The 19,527-nt window shown below is 51.0% G+C and overlaps 3 protein-coding genes across 7 annotated transcripts in view; all 3 read right to left on the bottom strand.

The window, feature by feature from the left end:
- Positions 1-19,527, bottom strand: part of HNRNPM (heterogeneous nuclear ribonucleoprotein M) — a 277,045-nt gene that overhangs the window by 160,164 nt on the left and 97,354 nt on the right. The window lies entirely within an intron of this gene.
- On the bottom strand, positions 7,866-8,390 carry LOC112666924 (FAU ubiquitin-like and ribosomal protein S30). The gene has a single exon (XM_035702895.2). The coding sequence runs from the start codon at positions 8,310-8,312 to the stop codon at positions 7,914-7,916; it is 399 nt and encodes a 132-aa protein (XP_035558788.2). The 5' UTR covers positions 8,313-8,390; the 3' UTR covers positions 7,866-7,913.
- Positions 13,553-19,527, bottom strand: part of CERS4 (ceramide synthase 4) — a 32,257-nt gene continuing 26,282 nt past the window's right edge. For all 5 annotated transcript variants that reach the window (XM_025457298.3, XM_025457296.3, XM_025457295.3 and 2 more), the window contains exons 3-11: positions 18,343-18,460; positions 17,600-17,718; positions 17,446-17,503; positions 17,110-17,160; positions 16,690-16,782; positions 16,346-16,474; positions 15,887-15,993; positions 14,130-14,286; positions 13,553-14,041 (exon numbers count right to left, since the gene is read on the bottom strand). In XM_025457298.3, coding sequence (XP_025313083.1) covers positions 13,865-14,041; positions 14,130-14,286; positions 15,887-15,993; positions 16,346-16,474; positions 16,690-16,782; positions 17,110-17,160; positions 17,446-17,503; positions 17,600-17,718; positions 18,343-18,460 — 1,009 coding nt within the window. In that variant the 3' untranslated portion in view covers positions 13,553-13,864. The remainder of the gene's footprint in view (positions 14,042-14,129; positions 14,287-15,886; positions 15,994-16,345; positions 16,475-16,689; positions 16,783-17,109; positions 17,161-17,445; positions 17,504-17,599; positions 17,719-18,342; positions 18,461-19,527) is intronic.

Here is a 19,527-nt window from a genome sequence, read left to right as displayed (position 1 = left end):
GAGTATTATTAGTTTCAGATGTAGAGTTCAGTGATCCATCGGTTGTATATCACACCCAGTGCTCATTAACTCACATGGATATGTTCAGTTTTGTCAGAAATCGCTAAACTGTCTTCCAGAGTGGCTGGACCATTTTGCGTCCCCACCAGCAGTGAATGAGAACCCCGTTGCTCCTCATCCTCGCCAGCATTAGGTGTTGTCAGTGTTTATTTTTAAGGTTTTATTTATTTATTTGAGCGCAAGAGATAGCAAGAGGGAGCAGGGAGAAGCAGACTCCCCGCTGAGCAGGGAGCCCGATGCGGGGCTCGATCCCAGGACCCTGGGATCATGACCTGAGCCAAAGGCAGACGTTTAACCAACTGAGCCACTCAGGCATCTCAGTGTTTGTTTGTTTGTTTGTTTTTAAGATTTTATTTATTTATTCATGAGAGGCACAGGGAGAGAGGCAGAGACACAGGCAGAGGGAGAACCAGGCTCCTGCAGGGAGCCCGATGCGAGACTCGATCCCAGGACTCCGGGATCACACCCTGAGCCAAAGGCAGACGCTTAACCGCTGAGCCACCCAGGCGTCCCAGTGTTTGGGTTTTTAATAGATGTGTGATGGTATCTTGTTTAAATTTGCAATTCCCATCTTTTCATGTGCTTATTTGCCATGTGAATATGTTTCAGAATTAGACTGTGGTTGCAAAGCTTTGTAAATACAGTAAATGCTACCAAAGTTTGCTTTTATTTTTTTATTTTATTTTATTTTATTTTATTTTAATTTACTTTATTTTATTATTTTATTTTATTTTATTTTATTTTATTTATTTTATTTTATATTTTATTTTATTTTATTTTATTTTATTTTATTTTATTTTATTTTATTTTATTATTTTATTTTATTTTTTATTTTTTTTTTCCCCAAAGTTTGCTTTTAAATGTGCTATCTGCCACTGGAGTTTAATTTTGTTATGTGCATTTCATCTCCATAATGAAACCAAACCCCCCCAAAAAAAAAGGTGAAAGATGAGTCAGCATATTTGTGTGCTGATGGGAGTAATCTGGTGCAGAGGGAGGATTGTTGGGGTGGCTCCTTGCATAGGCAAGTGGGTTTGGGAGCTGGTGGCCGCCTGGCTTTGCCTGGGATCCGGGTGCTTCGCTTACCCAGAGCAGCGGGAGGGAAGGCTGGGCTGGCATGTGGGTCTAGATGCAGGTTGGCAGGTTGGCGGGGGTGATGACTACGGATGTGTCTTTCTGCTGGTTTCTATTTTCTCAGTGATGCGTCTGCTGTGCCACATGGGCGGGGGCATGATGTCTGGTGCGGGCACTGGGACGAACGGGCTGTGGCTTCTGGTTTTGCCAGCGCCTCGAAGAACGCAGGGAGCTACCTGTAGGTGGCACTGTCTGCCTTTCCCATCCAGCCCCGAGTTTCCTTTGCACCACGTGCTCATTCGGATTCATTTTGCAGCTCTTCCCGGGTGTTCCAGCATTTGCCTTTGTCTCTAACCTTCCTCACTCACTGCTCCATCAAGTGACCTTCACCTTTACGTTTTCCTTATCGTGAAAGATACATAACACGGGGGCGCCTGGGTGGCCTAGTCTGTTAAGCATTGGACCCCCTGCTCAGTGGGGAGCCTGCTTCTCCCTCTTCCTCTGTTCCAACCCCCCCTCATGCTCTCTCCCTCTGTCTCCCTCTCTCTCAAATAAATAACATCTTTTAAAAGGTATATACATAACTTGAAATTTACCGTTTCAACCATTTTTAGGTGCACAATTCAGTGGCACGGTGTGCCACCATCACCACCATCTGCTTCCAGAACTCTACGTCTTGCAAAACTGAAACTCTGTCCCCGTTGAACACAGAGCGTCCACTCCGGCTCTCCCCATCTACTCTCTGTCTCTCTACTGCTCTAGGGACCTCGTAGAAGTGGAATCAGACAGTGTTTGGCTTTTTGTACCTGGCTCATTTTACTTAACATAGTGTCTTCAAGGTGTGTCCATGCAGCGGCAGGTGTCAGGATTTCTGGGTTTTTTTTGTTTTTTTTTTTTAAAGGTGAACTTCCTTCCACGTATTAGAAACGTGACAAGCCTTTGAAGCTGTGCTAGTGTCTTTCTGCTGTTTATGGTTTCTGCTTTCCTCACTGGTCTGCTGACAGACTTGCAGGGATGTTGTGTGGGCTGCACCAGCCCTATCATTCCCAGGTCCGAATTCAGAGAAGGCACACATGGTGTGCTGGCAAAAACAAGCCTGTCAGCTGACAGAGTTAAATTACCCTGATTTTCTGAGGTTAACTCATCTGTGCTTCGTGGCCAGATTGCCCTTGGTCATGATGTAATTTCCTGCCCCCCCCCCCCCCCCCCCCCCGCCAATGGTGAAATTCAGATAGCAGTATTTTATTTAGGATTTCTGCTTCTAAGGACAGTAGTGAAGATTGGTGCTGATTTTCCAATCTACCTGTTTTTATTTTTAGCGAGGTGAGATTTACATGAGAAAATGAACCCTTTGAAAGCAAACAATTCGGTGACATGTAGTGCATTCACAGTGTTGTACAGCCACCACCTTTGGTTCCAGAACGTTTCCATCACCGCAGAAGGAAACCCCATACTCATTAAGCAGTTCCTTTTCTCCCCTCCCCTCCCCTCCTCCTTTCTCCTCCCCTTCCCTCCCCTTCCCTCCTCTTCCCTTTCCCTTGGTAACCACCAATCTGCCTTGAGTCTCCAAGGACTTGCCCACTGTGGAGATTCCATAGGAACAGAATCCTGCACTATATCGCTGTCTGCATCTGGCTTCGTTCCCTTAGCCTCAGAATTTCGAGGTGCATCCGTGTTGTACCCTCTTTGGTTTGGTTTGTAGGCTGCACCATCCTCCAGAAAGGAAATCAGCTTTCCCCCCCCTTCTTGCTCTCTTTTCCTATTCCTGATATCAATCTGCACCAGGTGAGAATTACCTGCTACCTGAGATGCTGATAAAACTTGACTGGAACACCCCCTAGGTTGTGTCCTTTAGGGAGACATACTTGTCCCACCATTATTTCCATGTCAGTCACATTTATGGATATACTCAAGTTTTCTGATTCTTTCTGGTATGATTGTTTGCATTCTATGTGTCCTCCCCATGAATGTATTCGTTTCCTCTAGATCTTCAGCTTTATTGGCCTATAGTTCCTTAGTTTTGTTTTGGTGTGTTCTTTTTTTTTTTTTTTTTTTTTAAGATTTTATTTATTTATTCATGAGAGACCCAGAGAGAGGCAGAGACACAGGCAGAGGGAGAAGCAGGCTCCATGCAGGGAGCCCGATGTGGGACTTGATCCTGGGTGTCCAGGATCAGGCCCTGGGCTGAAGGCAGCGCTAAACCACTGAGCCACCCAGGCTGCCCATGTTTCGGTGTTTTGTTTTTACCACCCACCCCCATAGCCACCAATCTGTTCTTTGTATCTGAATTCGGATATTTTTTTTTTTATTCCACGAGTGAGGTCATGTGCTGTTTGTTTCTTTTTTTTTTTTTAAGATTTATTTATTTATTTATTTATTTTATGATAGACATAGAGAGAGAGGCAGAGACACAGGTGGAGGGAGAAGCAGGCTCCATGCCAGGAGCCCGATGCGGGACTCGATCCCAAGACTCCAGGATCGCGCCCTGGGCCAAAGGCAGGCGCTAAACCGCTGAGCCACCCAGGGATCCCCCCCGCTTTTTAATTAATTAATTAATTAATTAATTATTTTTTTTGGTGTTTGTCTTTCTCTCTCTGACTTATCTCACTGAGCAGAATGCCCTCAAGGTCCATCCCTGTTGTCGGAGATGGCAGGATTTCCTTCTTTTTTTGAGGCGAACCCTCTTACGTTGTATGTGTTCATTTTCTTTATGCACTTCCTCATCCACGGAACGACACTTAGGTTCTTTCTTATGACTTGGCTCTTGTGAATCCTGCTGCAGGACTTGATGCGGAACTTGATCCCAGGACCCTGGGATCACGACCTGAGGCTCAACCACCGAGCCACCCAGGTGCCTCTGTTCAAGACAGATGTTATTTCCTTTAGGTTAATACCCAGAAGTGGAATTACTGAATCGATGGTAGTTCTAGTTTGTGTTTTGGAGGACCTGCGATATTCTCACCCAGCATACTGTTAATCACCCCCGTTTGCTTCCCACCGGCAGGCATACAGGGATCTCCTTTCTCCCTGGCCGGGTGCGGTTGTTATTTCTCATCGTTTGGCTGGACACGATTGTTATTTCTCATCGTTTTGACCTGCAGTTGCTCTTAACCTCCTCACAAATATTTTTAAAATTCTACTCACTTGCCCCTGGCTCATTCTCTCCAAGTGTTTATCTCCTTAGTCTTTCCAGAGAGCCAGGGTTTGGTTTTTATTCCTGGCATTTTGGTTCCTCTTTGCCCTCTGTTTTGTCGATTCCTGCTTTATCTGTGTTATTTCCTTGTTTTCTTGCGTCCGGTTTTCTCTATTGTGCACTTGCTGGTGTGCTGCCAGGTCCCCTCTCTGGCCGAGCTTAGCCTCCTGCCGTGGGAGAGCCTGGCTGGGTGCCTGTGGTCCTATTCAGAGGTCCTGGCCAGGCTGATGTTCTCTCAGTCCTGGATTGTGAATCTAGCGTCTGCATGGGCTTTTCAGGGCTGAGTGGTGGGGACAGGGCTGGGGACTGAGATGTACCAGGCAAAAGGTATTAGCATCCATCGGGGGTGGGGAAGCCTGGTGAAGAAGAGGTGAGGGCAATTCCAGAAGGCTTCCTGGAGGAATAGCCTTGTCTGGGCCGAGGTGGGTGATGGAAGTAGGCTCTAAACGGTGAGCCTTTAGCATCTTGGAGAGGGCTAGTGGGCCCTCTAGACAGGACCCTCTAAAGAATGGATAAAAATCTCATATCTAGGGACACCTGGGTGGCTCAGTGGTTGAGCATCTGCCTTTGGTTCAGGTCGTGATCCCGGGATCCTGGGATCAAGTCCCACATCGAGCTCCCCACGGAGCCTGCTTCTTCCTCTGCCTATGTCTCTGCCACTCTGTGTCTCTCATGAATAAATAAATAAAATCTTCAAACAAACAAAAACACCTCGTACCTAGAATGAAACAGAACAACCCTAGAGAAAGCACAGACAGGCAGGACAGCATGCCTGAGTCACTAGTGTGCAAAGAGAAACACATGAAGACACACTGGGGAACACGGTGGAGCACGTATGAGCTGTAAGCGGCGTGGGCCTCAGTGAGCATCAGGACACCCCCGACCTGAAACCAGGTCCTCAAAGACTTGTACACAAATGATCTTAGCAGCATGGTTCACAGTGGCCAGCGACCGCAGGGTCCGGCAGCAGAGGAATGCAACAACCCGATGTGACCTAAGCCACACAATGGAATATTATTCATCCATGAAGAGGAATGAAGGCTAATGAACAGCATAACGAACCTTCCGAACACAAGGCCCAGGGAAAGGAGCCAGACACAATAGGTCACGTATTGTGTGATTCCATTGCTTGGAAGAGGCAAACCCAGAGAGGACGCAGATGGGTGGTTGCCAGGGGTGCGAGGAAGGAGGAGGGGAGAATGAGTGCTCACGGGGTGGGGTTTCCTCTTGGTGGGGGGGGACGAAAAGATCTTGGACCTGGAGAGAGGTGGTGGTTGCACAATCTCATAAATGCACGCCACGCCACTGAATCATTCACTTGAAAATGATTCATTTTATGTGATTTTTATTAAAAAAAATACACTAAGAAAAACTCTTCCATTGTTTCCATAGATTTGGAGTATGAAAGGAGAATCTAGCCTGCTCTCTGCAATCTCCCTGTTTCCTGTTTGCAGTTTCTTTTTGTTGTTGTTGTTTGTTTTTTAAGAAATCTCTACGCCCAGCCTAGAGCTCCAGCTCCCAACCCTGAGATCAAGAGTCACATGCTCCACCGACTGAGCCAGCCGGGAGCCCTGCCCCACCCCCGCGCTGTTCTTGAAAGCTTTTTATTGTTTTATTGTGAAACGGCATATATAAAAAGGTGTGCAAAACAAACATCGTGGATACTTATAAAGTGAACACCTGCTTACGCCCACTTTTCGGTTAAAAAACTCATTCTCCCCCTTTTTTTCCCCCTCCCATTTTATTTGACTGGAATTTTGGCAAATATGAAAAACAGAAATATTAATAGAAAAAAAGTAATAATCGTCGATATCTCTAACACCTCAAATTCATTACCGTTGGTATTTTGATATGTTTGCTTCTACTATTTTCTGTGTGCCTTTGGTAAAAATATGCAAATAATTGGGGGGGGGGGCACCTGGCTGGCTTAGTTGGTAGAGCATGCGACTCTTGACCTTGGGATTGTAAGTCTGAGCCCCAAATTGGGTGTAGAGGCTACTTAAAAAAAAAATCTTAAAAAATATATACAAATAATTTTTAAATAAATGCATCTTTAAAAAGTAGGAAGTAATAATGAAATTGCCTTCTGGTCTCTAACTTCATTACCTGCTACGATATAGTCCTTTAGTCTATGTTAGAATTATATATTCCATAATTTGTTTCGTATTTTTATGTAGATGTTGCGATTCTACGTGTATTGCAATTTGTTTTCCTTTACTCAACAGCATCTTTTGGCTGCCTATTCAGGTTGGTAATATGACTGTAATTCGCAGATACATGGCACTGAATCACAGGCATTTTGCTAGGACATTTCCCTGTTACGGGTCTGTTGGATAGCTTTCCTTTTTCCTACTAGCCACAAAGCCCCTGTGGCCTCAGTCCCGTTGTGTATGAGATGCTGAGAAGTGAGGTGTGGGATTGTGGGGTCAGCATGTTTTCAGCCATTATTATTATTATTTAAAGATTTTATGTATTTATTCATGAGAGACATAGGCAGAGGGAGAAGCATGTTCCCTGCGCGGGCGGGACTCGATCCCAGGACTCCAGGATCACTCCCTGAGCTGAAAGCAGACACTCAACTGCTGAACCACCCAGGCATCCCTATTTTCAGCTATTATATTAGTGCCTACTTCTCTTCAAAAATGACCCACATCAATTTCCACTCCACACCCAGGCCCCCCAGGAAAATATAATTTCCCCCCAAATCTCATTAATGTTTGATATGGTCGAACTTAAATTTGTTTTCCTACCTCATGGTTGGGAAATAAGTCTCGTGGCGATTTCTTTCTTTTTTTTTTTTTAAGATTTATTTATTCATGAGAGAGAGAGAGAGGCAGAGACACAGGCAGACAGAGAAGCAGGCTGCATGCAAGGAGCCTGATGTGGGACTTGAACCTGGGAATCCAGGATCACACCCTGAGCCAAAGGCAGGCACTCAACCGCTGAGCCACCCAGGCGTCCCTCGTAGTGATTTCAATAGGCATTTTCCTGACTATAAGTGAGGCTGATTGATTTTTTATATGGCTTAACCAATGGAGGCACCCAGGCACCCAGACATTTTTCATTATAATAGAATCCAGCCTATCAATTCTTTTTCTCATGGATCACGCCATTGATGGTGTGTCTGAGAAGTTACCGCAAAACCCAAGGTCATCTAGGGTTTCTCCTGTTATGTTCTAGGAGTTTTATAGTTTGGTATTTTTACATTTAGCCTTGTGATTCATTCTGAATTTATTTGTGGAGGGTATAAACTCTGTGTCTAGATTCATTTTCGCCCTGTGGACGTCCAGTTGTTCCAAATGTTCCATCATTGTGGAAAAGATGGTCTTTTCTCTACTGCATTGACTTTGCTCCTTTGTCAAAGATCAGTTGACTGTACTTGTGTGGGTGTATTTCTGGGCTCTGTTCTCTTCCATTGATCTGTTTGTCTGTTCTTTCACCAGTGCCATACTGTCTTGGTTATCACAGCTTTGTAGTAAGTCCTGACATTGGGTAGTGTCGTCCTCTGACTTTGTTCTTCTTCATTTTTTTTTTTAAATGACTGAACCAAGTGGCTTTATTGGGGAGAGCCAGGATTACAATGGACTTAAGAGTTGGCATTGGGGCCCTTCTTCTTGCCAAAGGTGGGCACAACATTGACAAAGCGTCGGTTGTACTGCATTTGTCGCTTGGCTCGGCCTGTCTTCTTCTTTTTCTCCTGTTCGGCCACCTTGGGAGTCTGCCCTCTTACTTTCCCAGCACAGGCCAGGGAACCATGGACTTTACCTCCAAGCATGCGGCTGGCTACCTCCAGGGTGGTCAGAGCCTCCACTCCACACTGACCTAGGGTAGCCTCATCCTCTAGAGGCGAGCCTGCCAGGAGCAGGACTTGATCTTCCAGGGCGATGCCCTCCAGCGAGGCTACATGAGCCTTGATTTGGGCGACCATCCCCTGGCCGGTCACCTCAAGGGTGTGTAGCTCCTGGGCGCGGACAAAGAGCTGCATGTCGGCGACTGAACCGCGGATACCGCAACAGCTACCGCGAAGATGGAGTCGAGAAAGAGCGTTCTTCAATACTGTGCTGCCTCTTGTGGGATTTTGCTTTTCCACATAAACCTTAGGGTCAGGTATTGTTAATACTGAGAAAACTTGCTGGGATTTTGACTGGAAGCACATTGCATCACATCAAGTTGGGAAGAACTAATGGGTTGCCAATATGGAGTCTTCCTGTCCATGAACATGGATACCTCTCCATTCATTTAGTTCTTCTTGTATTCCTTTCATCAGGTTTTGTAGTTTTACTCATATAGAACTTGGATGAGGGGTGCCTGGGTGGCTCAGTCGGTTAAGCGTCTGCCTTCAGCTCAGGTCATGATCTTGGGGTCCTGGGATTGAGCCTCGTGTGGAGTTCCCTGCTCAGCAAGGAGTCTGCCTCTCCCTCTCCCTCTGCCTCTGCCCCTCCCTGCTCACTTGTGCTCTCTCTCATAAATAAATAAAATCTTAAAAAAAAGAACTTGTACCTTGTTAGATTTATACCACAGTATTTTTAAAATTTTTTTTAAAGATTTATTTATTTATTTATGATAGAGAGAGAGAGAGAAGCAGAGACACAGGCAGAGGGAGAAGCAGGCTCCATCCCAGGAGCCTGACGTGGGATTTGATCCTGGGTCTCCAGGATCGCGCTCTGGGCCAAAGGCAGGAACTAAACCGCTGCGCCACCCAGGGATCCCTAAAATTTTTATTCATGAGACACACACACACACACACACACAGAGAGAGAGAGAGAGAGAGGCAGAGACACAGGTAGAGGGAGAAGCAGGCTCCATTTAGGGAGCCTGATGTGGGACTCGATCCCAGGTCTCCAGGATCACGCCCTGGGCTGAAGGTGGCATTAAACTGCTGAGCCTATCGGGCTGCCCTATACCACAGTATTTAATTTTCAGCTGATCATGTAAATGGTATTGTGCTTTTATTTTATTTTTTTAAAAGATTTTATTTATTTATTTTTGAGAGAGAGAGAGAGAGAGGCAGAGACACAGGTGGAGGGAGAAGCAGGCTCCATGCAGGAAGCCTGATGTGGGACTCGATCCCGGGTCTCCAGGATCAGGCCCTGGGCTGGGCTGGAGGTGGTGCTAAACCCCTGAGCCACCTGGGCTGCCCGGTATTGTGCTTTTAGTTTCAAGATCGACTTTTTAATTGCTGGTACATAGGAAAGTGATTGACTTTTGTACATTAACCTGTTATCTTGCTACATTACTATAACAGCTTATTAGTTCCAGGAGGATTTTTTTTGTCCATTATTTTGGATTTTTAACAAGATTTTATTTATTCATGAGAGACACAGGCAGAGACATAGGCAGAGAGAGAAGCAGACTCCTTTCAGGGAGCCTGATGCGGGACTCGATCCCAGGGCCCCAGGATCACGACCTGAGCCAAAGGCAGACGCTCAACCACACAGCCACCCAGGTAGCCCTATTTTGGATTTTCTATGTAGATGGTCATCTCTGTGAACAAAGACAGTTTTATTCCTTCCTTCTCAACCTGTATCCCTTTTATTTCCATCTCTTGTCTTATTGCATCAGCTAATACTTCTAGTAGGATCTTTGAAAGGCAGTTCTACATCCTTGCCTTGGTCCTGTTCTTAGTCAGAAAGCTTCAAGCTTCTCCCCACTAAGTATGATGCTAGCTGTGGGGTTTTGGTAGATACTCTTTATCAAATTGAGGAAGTCCCCCTCTATTCCTAGTGTACTGACTTTCCCATGTTGTTGTTTTTTATTTTATTTTTATTTTTTTCCATGTTGTTTTTTAATTGTGGTAAAATACACGTGACATAAAAATTACTATTGTAACTGTTTTTAAGTGTATAGTTCAGTTACAATTCACATTGTAACCAATCTCCAGAATCCTTTTTATCTTGCAAAACAGAAACTCTATACCCTTTAAATCATTCTTCATTTTCCCTTCCTCCTGCCCCTGGCAACCCCCATTCTGCTTGCTGTGAATTTGACTACTTTAGACATGTCGTAAATGGACTCACACAAGATTTGTCTGGCTTATTTCAATTAACATAATGTCCTCAAAGTTTATCTATGTCACAGCATGTATCAGAATTTCATTCCTTTTTAAGATTAATATTCCATTGTATTTCCCCATGTTTACTACTTCTACTTCTGTGACGTGTTTGTTCATATCCTGTTGACCTCTTTTCTTTTGGGTAGCTCTTCTACTCACTGATATTTGGGGGTTCTGTTCTTTTCTTTCTTTTGATTATAAGTAATCTCCACATCCATTGTGGGGCTCGAACCCACAATCTTGAGATCAGGAGTCATGTGCTCTACAACTGAGCCAGCCAGATGCCCTTGGGAGTTCTTTAGTAAGATTCACTCTGAAAAAAAAAAAAAATCTCTACCCACTAAATAGGTATTTCCTATTCCGTCCTTTTCTCCCAGCCCCCTGGTAACTATAAATGTGCATTCGATTTTTTTAAATAGGTTTAGCTCTTCTGGAAATTTCACATAAAAGGAACTTAAAATGTGTGGCCTTTTGTGTCTGGCTTCTTTGGTGTAGTTTAACGTTTTTGGGGTTTGTCCACGTTGTAGCATGGTTTAGTATTTCCTTTTTCTGGCTGAGTAATATTTCTTGGTATGGATATGCCACAATCTGTTTACCCACCTGCCCACCGATGGGACATTTAGGTTGTTTCCTAACCAACCTTTTGTTTTGGTGATTGTGAATGATGTTGCTATGATGCTGTATATTCATGTACAAGTATTGTTTAACTGTTTTCAATTCTCTGGGTGTGCACACCTAGAGTGGAAATGTTGGGGTCATATGACAATTTAACTTTTTGAGGAATTGTCAAACCACAGTGATGGTTAATCACTGGTTAAACTGGTTAAGTTTTACATTCCTACCAGCAAAGTATGTGGGTTGTTCCTTTTTGCACATATTTACCAGCAGTGTTTTATTTTTTGTTTTGTTTTTGCTTTTTATCCATCCTTATGGATGTGAAATACTCTCTTGTGGTTTTGATTTACATTTCCCTAGGACTTACGATGTTGAACCTCTTTTCATGTGCTTGTTGGCCACTCGTGTATCTTTGGAGAAATGTCAGTTCAAGTCCATTGCCCACTGTTTCCTGTTGCTACTGTTGTGTTTCTTTTCTTTCTTTTTTTTTTGCTACTGTCATGTTTCAGGAGTTCTTTATATATTCTGGGTACTAGTCCCTTTTCAGATCTATGGTTTGCAAATATTTCCTCCTGTTCTGTAGGTTGTCTTTTTGCATATCCCTTTTAAGTTACATTTATTATGAGTATCTGTCGCCACGCTTCGTAAGTCTGAAGGCCAAAACAGTGGCTGTATGTCTATCTGAATCCCATCGTCCTGCCCCCAAGCTCAAATGTAACATCACAATTCTGTTTATATTTCCCTTTTACTAATGAAACAGCCCCACTAGAACAGATGTTCCTGCCTAAACGGTAATCATTTCCTTTGTTGTTTTCAACTCTAGAATTTTACACGATGCTGAGTGGATTTCTAAAACGATTATACCAACTCACACTTCCCGCTGTTATATTCTTTTTTTTTTTTTCCACTGTTATATTCTTGATCCCCGTCTTCTCTAGCACTCGCTTTGTCCAGTTTCTTTTCGCCAATTGAATGGGTCTAGAGTGGCATCTGCTAGCCTCGCTTTGCATATCCCTGGTCCTTAATGAGACTGACTCCCTCTTCTTGCGTTTATTGGCCTTGACTGTTTGCTCTGCTCTAAATGGCCCTGTCTTTTGGTCCTATTTTCTTGTGTAGACCGGTTTGTCGTTTCTTGCTGACTTTTAAGTGCACTTGGGACCCACCATGACCTTTTCCCTGCCAGTCCCAACAGTGGGTGTCGACAGTGTTTGTGCCAGGACAGCTGGTGAGAAAGGGATTTCACTGTGATCTTTGGTTGCCCCTTGCTTCCGTTGAGTGAGCTTGAGCGTCTTTCCGTTTGCACCCTTCCTCCCTCCTCCTCTTCTCAGATCAGCTTTTTTTTTTTTTTTTTTTTTTTAAGATTTTATTTATTTCAGAGGGAGCATGAGTGTGGCAAAGGGGGCAGAGAGGGAGAAGCAGACTCCCTGCTGAATCCCAGGATTCTGGGATCAACACCTGAGCCGAAGGCAGACGCTTCACCGACTGAGCCACCCGGGCACCCCTCAGATCAGCTCTCTTCATAGATGTTTGGAAACCAAGGGCTAATTGATTGCTTGTCTTTCTCTTAACATTCGTCCTTCACATTCCTTTTGGGTAACTCCTGCTTGGATTCTCCTTTCCCTTCCCTCCAGATCTTTGCATCTTGTCCGATCTTGTCCGAAACATCTCCTTCTCCTTAGTCCCTGCCTCCTCTCCCAGCGCCTCTTCCTCTGGCCCCTCAGGGTCTCTCCTTCCTGTCCTCCTGTTTGTCTGTCCCTTCCCTGTCCTTCCAGTCTCTGTTCCCAGTGTCCCTCCCAGCGGAGACAGAGAGGCCCTTCCTCTTCCCCTTTGTGGAGCAGCAGGACCAGATTCATCCCCCTGCCTCCCCAGGGTCCAGCTTGGGGGTCTTCTGCTCCCCCCACCCTCCTAGCCCTCCTCTTCCTCTCCTACCTCTGCTCCTCTTGTATTTCCCCTCTTCTGTCTCGCTGTTGGTGATCTGCCCCCTAACACCCTTCCTCTCCCCCATGTCCCTGTCCTCTGCTACCTCCCACTCCCATGCCTCTTCTCTTCGGTGCCCCTGGAGGCGGCACATCTGGCCCTGCATGGGGCCTTGTGGCCCTGACTTCTGGAGCTGGGGGTCCCGGCTCCCTCAGCCTGTCTCGAGGAGGGTGCCCTGCCCACAGAGGGCTCCCCAAGAGGTGGTGACCTTCCCTGGGCTGATCCTGGGGAAGCCCAAAGGAACTCCTCTCCTGGGCCCGATTTTCCCCCTCCGGGGGCGGGGGTGCCCAGAATTCTGCAGCCTTGAGCAGTGGCTGCCCAGCCTCTGACATATGTGAGCCCTGTACCGTGTCACCTGGAAGCTGGGGCTGCGCGTGGCTGGCCCAAGGCTGCCCTGTATTGGAAAGAGGTGGCTTGGCTGCAGTGTCAGCTGGGAGCCAGGGACTCACCTGGGGAGGTGGGGGGGGGGCATCTTCACTGCTTGCTGAGTCCCTGGGGGCAGATGGGAGTGTAATTAGAGTCCCCTGGGGGCCTCCGGGGATGCAGGAGGAACTAGAACAGGGACATAGCTCTCAAGAGAATGTGGCTCCGTTCAAGTTTTATTGGACGCCTTTCAGCCTGGAGGTGGCTCTGGAGGGCTGCAGCGTCGACCTGCTGCCCACCCTCCCGAGCTCTGTCCAGGTGCCCAAGGGGAAGTGAAGGAGGAGAAGGGGGGAGGGGAGAAGGGGGGAGGGGAGGGGAGGGAAGGCATTGAGGGGGCTGGAGACAGATCATCCGCCCTCCTCCTGACCCTGGGGGAGGGCTGTCCCCGTCTCCAGAGCCTCCAGTCCAGCAGCCCCACAAATCCAAGCCCCAGGGCACAGGGGCAGGCCCTCGAGGCCATCCTGGGCTGGCTATGTGGTCGCAGTGTGCCCGTTGGCCACCCGCCCCACCAGCCGGCTCCGGGGACCGTCTGCGGGGGCCGCGCCGGGCCTGTGAGCAGCGCCGTTCTTCAGCAGCAGGTGCTCCTGGGCCACCTCGCCGTCGCTCGAGTCGGACTCCTCCACGTCGCTGCGGACATCCTTCTCCATCTGGGGAATGGGGGGGGGGCATGAGGCGTGGGCAGGGCTGGGGGGGCCCACAGGGAGGCACATGCCGGCCACCCCTCCCCGGCCCTACCCGGCCCTTCTTCACGAAGCTGTAGATCATGCGAAGGATGAGGCAAGACCAGAACACGTGCAGCAGCTGCAGCGCCATCAGGAGAGTGTTGCAGAAGTAGTAGCCGAAGAAGGTGTCCCACTGGGCAATGGAGTCGTAGTACGTGGTGTAGAGGATCCTATAGCGGGGGTGGGGCAGGACCCAGAGGAGGGGCTTCACCAGCGGCTGCAGCCCTGCTCACTTGTGTGGCCCTCCTTGCTCCAGAACCTTCCATGGCTCCCTCTGCGCACCCCACCCCCGAGTGAGTGACAGCGATGCTCTTTAGCTGGGCATTTAAGCCCCTCTCCTCACCGGGTCACATTAAGTTGTTAGAACTCACAGCTTCCTGACTGGTCGTTCATGACCTGGAACCCCAAGGGGATGCTCAGAGGCCCAGCTGCTCCTCTGGGTGTTCTTTCACACTTTCTCTTCTGTCCTCAGAGCCCCGGCAGTGAGCTCTCCCAACCCCCCGCCAGCCCCCAGCTTGCCGGTGGGATCATCAGTGATGGGCCTTGCTCAGCCAGCTGGCCCGCCCTCCCCGATGCGCCCCCACATGGCTTCAGGGCCTCCACAGGGTCCCCTGACTGGCAAATATCAGGGGGCTCGAGGACAGGGCTCTGTCCACACCTGGCCCCCTGTGGCCCCATCTAATCTTGTGGTGCAAACTCTGCACATTTATGCCTCTCTCCAGAAGCCCAGGCTGGTGTGCCCATTGCCTCCTTCCTGACATTTCTGGGGTCTCCACAGACCCCTCAAACCAGCACAGCCAGAGCTGAGCTCTTGCTCCTCAAGCAGCAACTCTGAGCTCAGACCCATTTCGTGACCCTCAACTGACCCTGAGGGTACCCACCTGTCACCTGCACTGGTCCAGCTCTACTGGTCACAGCACTTCACATGGCCCACACAGTCTCCTCCACCCAACCTGCCGAGCTCCGCTGCCCCCCTTGCCAGTTCCTGTTCCGGCCTCTCACCAGCTGTTCCCCAGCAGCAGCCACCAGAGGGCACCTGTGAGCCTGGTCTGTCCCTCTTCTGCCCACAGCCCTCCAGGGCTCCCTCCTCACTGGGGTAAAAGCCTATGTCCTCCCTGAGGCCCCCAAAGCCCCCAAAGACCTGCCCTGTCCCCTCTTCCCTACCCCACCTCGCTCACTGGGCTCCAGCCACATGGGCCTCCTTGCTGTACCTCCACACCAAGCCTAGTCCTGCCCCAGGGACTTTGCACATGCTGTGCCTGCTGCCTGGACCACTCTTCCCCTAGGCTCAGTGCGGTTCTCTCCCTCCAGGCTCTCTGTGTGAATGCCGTCAGTGATGTCTTCGCTGACCACCCTAATTCCAACTACCTACACACTTCCTGTGCCCTTCCTGACCTCATTTTCTCTTCAGCACATCACTCTCTCATGCTTTATATGCTATTTGTTTACCGTATTTATTATAGTCCTCACTCACCCATGTCTGCTTCATTTAACCAAGCGATCTTCATGTTGCTCCCTGTGCTGTGAGAGGCTCAGCAAACCAACTGGGCAAAGACTTTAGTGAGCAGGTGCCTGAACCCTGCCTCCTCCTCTATGTGGAGAATGTCTGAGCCCAGATTTCTGCCTCTCCTACCACTGGGCCTTTGCATACACTGTGCCCAGTACCAGGAAGCCTGGAAGCCTCCCCCACACCCCCCGACTGAGGATGAGGCAGGGCTGGATCTCAGACACACCCACTCTGCGCCCCAACCGACCCGAGGGCAGACTCACCGCGTAGGGAAGAGCACGAGGCGAGTATAGAAGAAGACCAAGGAGAAGACGATGAAGAGGGTGTCGCACACCTTCCTCCAGGGCGTGTAATTGAACATCTTACCGGCCTGGGGAGGGCAGCAGAGAGAACCGGCCTCAGGCCAACGGTGAGGGGGGTGGGGCTGGTGGAGCAGGTGGGAAGGAGGATGCTGCAAAGGGCAGGGCCTCCTCTCCAGGAACTGCCTAGAAAGGTGAAGCAGTATGCCTCTGGGAGGGGGCGTGAGAAACTTCATTTCCCTGGAGGCCAGAAGGGGGCGGGGCCCCGTGGAGGTGGAGCCTCGTGGAGGTGGAGGTGGGCAGGGGCGGGGCCTCACGGCCGGAGGTAGAGGGAGGCAGGGCCTCGTGGAGGTGGAGGTGGAGGGGGCGGGGCCTCCCTGGGCGGAGGGGTCAGGCGCAGGGGTCAGGCGGAGCCAGGCCCACCTCCAGGAGGTAGTCGGAGGCGTCGTGCAGCAGCAGCACCAGGGAGCCGATGCGCAGCAGGTTGGAGCTGTAGGAGAAGCTGATCAGGATGATGGTCACGAAGTGGTGCGCCACCTGCTCCTTGAAGTCCTGCGGGAGAGGGTGGGTCACGCAGGGATGAGGCTGGGCGGTGAGGCGGGGGAGGGGTAGCCCACCTGCACCTTGTGGACCCGGGGCCTCCCATCTGAGGCACTGGAGGGGAGGGGGTCTGAGAGTTTGGGGTGAGGCCACCCCTCCCCATGGGAGACTGGGTCACAACTCCCCCAGGGCCTCCCTTCCCAGCCAGATCCTTGGCCTGGCCTCACCTTGCGCCTGACATCAAAGGGCAGCGTCATCAGCAGCGAGATGTAGAAGCTCAGTTCCAGGAGGTACCAATAGTACAGGGCCGGTTTCAGGGGCTGTGGGGTGCGGGCCAGGTTAGCTGGGGGCGGGGAGGCTCCCCCGGGGCAGGGTCATGGCTCAGGGCCCCTCCCTGTTTGCTCAAAACCAGGACCCTGGAATCCCAGTGAGTGAAGAAGGGGTGAGCTCCCTGTCCCCGGGGGTAGTCAAGGGCAGTGGTTTTGTGGCAGCTCCCGCTCTGAGTTGCCTGGCGTCTAACCCCCTTCCCTTACACAGGGGAGGCAGAAATACAGAGTGGAACTCAGGAATCGTGTGATGTCCAGGTGGCTGAAGGAAGTCTGACCCCCCCACTCCCCCAGCCTGCAAGCCCCCTACCTGCTGCTCACCTGAAGCGGGTAATTGTCCCAGCACATTTCCGGCATCCACAGCCACGACTCCTGCGGGGACGTGGAGTCTGAGGCTGCCCAAAGGTCAGAGCCCGGCCCTCTACCCTGTGGGGGCGGGGGGGCTCCCCAGGGCTGCTCTCACTCCGACCCCCGCTCCCACACACAGCAAGTCCTCCGCTGGCACCTGAGTGGACGCCTGCCGCGACCTCTCCAAGTGCTCTCCCGGCTTCCGCACACGCGCCCTCCTCTGCCAGAGCCCCTCCACCCCCACCCCACCCCCACCCCACCCCACGCCCCCCAGTCCAGGCCCAGGGCACCAGCACTGGGGACACTCACGTGGTAGAGGATCGACAGGCCACCAAAGAAGGCGCAGGCGTAGAAGCTAAACCTCCAGCTGTGGTCGGGGAGGGAGCCCATGAGGCAGCGGCCGGAGGGGCCCTCCCCCTGCACCCCCAGGGTCCCCCCTGAAATCGGCCTGCCCTGGGCTCACCTGGCCTCACAGAACTTCTTGGTCAGGCAGGGCCGGTCCTGATTCCGGCGCCTCCGGAACCAGCGCTGGGTCTGCTGCAGCGTCAGGCCGCACTGGGCAGCGAGGAGGGCCATCTGGGGCTGGGGGGAGGGGGGAGGGTCACCCAGGGCTCCCTGGCCCTGTCCCAGGACAGATGAGACCCAGCTGTGTACCCCCACTCCCACCCCAGACCTCGCCTGTAGGACTGTCTACCTATGGACATGGGAAGTAGGGAGGCCCATGGGGGTGGGGGGTGGCCCCCAAACAGACCACATGAAAACCAGCCCTGCTCACAGGAGAGGCAGGTGGCTGGTGGGGACTGGGGCTAAGAATGGGGCTGGGGGTGGGCCAGCCTCCTCCCCCACAGAGCTTTATTCTATACCCTTCCAGAACAGTGGCTCCACTGAGGCCTTGCCTCCTACCCTACATGCAGAGGGAGGCTGACAAGGGAGGGAGAGGGCCCTGTCTGCGGACAGCAACGGGGAGGTCGCAGGCCTGCTCTGGTCGCCCCAGAGGCCTCCCTGCTCCCCCTGCACCCGGCCCAGGATCTGTTCCCCCAACAGCTGGGATGGCTTGCGGGGGTCATGGCTGGTGGGGGGCAGGACAGGAGCACTGTGGGGGTGCAGAGACTGCCCCGGGCTTTCCCCGTTCCTGACAATCAGGCCCCACCCACAGGGGGCTGTGCAGGCCGATGGCGATGGAGGGGGGTATGGGGGGCCTCTCACCTCCTTGGGCTTCCACCCTTTCGTGAGGAAGTATTTCTCCAGAGTGGCATTGGGCTTCACCGGCTTCCTGGCCTGATCTCGCACACCTAGCAACCGGCTCAGGGGCAGGCCAACAAATCTGGGTTCAGGGGAGACAGCCTGTCAATCCCGGTGGGGAGACCGAGGCTCAGAGGGGCCAGGTGGGACACTGGGAGCCTGGTGGGGTGGCCTGGCCGCTGCACCGGGACCGAACCCGAGAAGACAGCTGGGCGGTGGGTCTTCAAGGTGGGGATGTGCAGGTTAACTTGTGGGGTCTCGGGGAGCTCCACAGAGTCCCAGGCGGGAATGAGAATCCCCTCACTGCCCGTCTCACGGTGCTCCGGGCCCTCACGCCGGCTGCACCTTCTTCCCGTGTGGACAGGTGGAGGAGCCCGATCCCCGGCCCATCACCAGGGGCCCCCAGGGCCAGGCGTCCGGATGGAACTGCATAGCCAGCATCCCAACGTCACCCTTCATTTGGGGAAACTGAGGCTCGGGGCAGCCTAGGGAACTCATTCCAGACTCCATCACAACGGGGAGCGGAGGAGGACAGGGCTGTCGTTTACCAAGTGCTTACACCTGCCAAGCAGGGGTGCAAGTCCACGGTAGGTGCTGGCTCATTTCACTATCGTCAAGGTCCCTACTGTCCTGATGGGTACATTGAGGCTCAGGCCAGAGAGGTGCCCAAGGTGACAGAGCAAGGGAGGAGCAGACTGGCCCAAGATTTATTTTAAAAATGGCAAAAACCGGGGCATCGGGCAGCCCGGGTAGCTCAGAGGTTTAGCACCGCCTTCAGCCCAGGGCGTGATCCTGGAAACCTGGGATCGAGTCCCATGTCAGGCTCCCTGCAGGGAGCCCGCTTCTCCCTGTGCCTGTGTCTCTGCCTCTCTCTCTGTGTCTCTCATGAATAAATAAACAAAATCTTTAAACAAACAAACAAACAAAAAACCGGGGCATCTGGGTGGCTCAGTGGTTGAGAGCCTTCGGCTCAGGTCGTGATCCTGGGGTCCTGGGATCGAGGCCCTCACAGGGAGCCCGCTTCTCCCTCTGCCTATGTCTCTGTCTCTGTGTCCCTCATGAATAAATACCATCTTTAAAAAAAAATGGCAAAAACCTCTGCCTTCGACCCTGGAAAGGCTATCTCACCCCCACGGCCCTTTGAAAGGA

The sequence above is a fragment of the Canis lupus genome, chromosome 20, assembly GCF_003254725.2.
Source record: "Canis lupus dingo isolate Sandy chromosome 20, ASM325472v2, whole genome shotgun sequence".
NCBI classification, from domain to species: Eukaryota; Metazoa; Chordata; class Mammalia; order Carnivora; family Canidae; genus Canis; species Canis lupus.
This window is presented reverse-complemented; position numbering and strand designations above follow the sequence as displayed.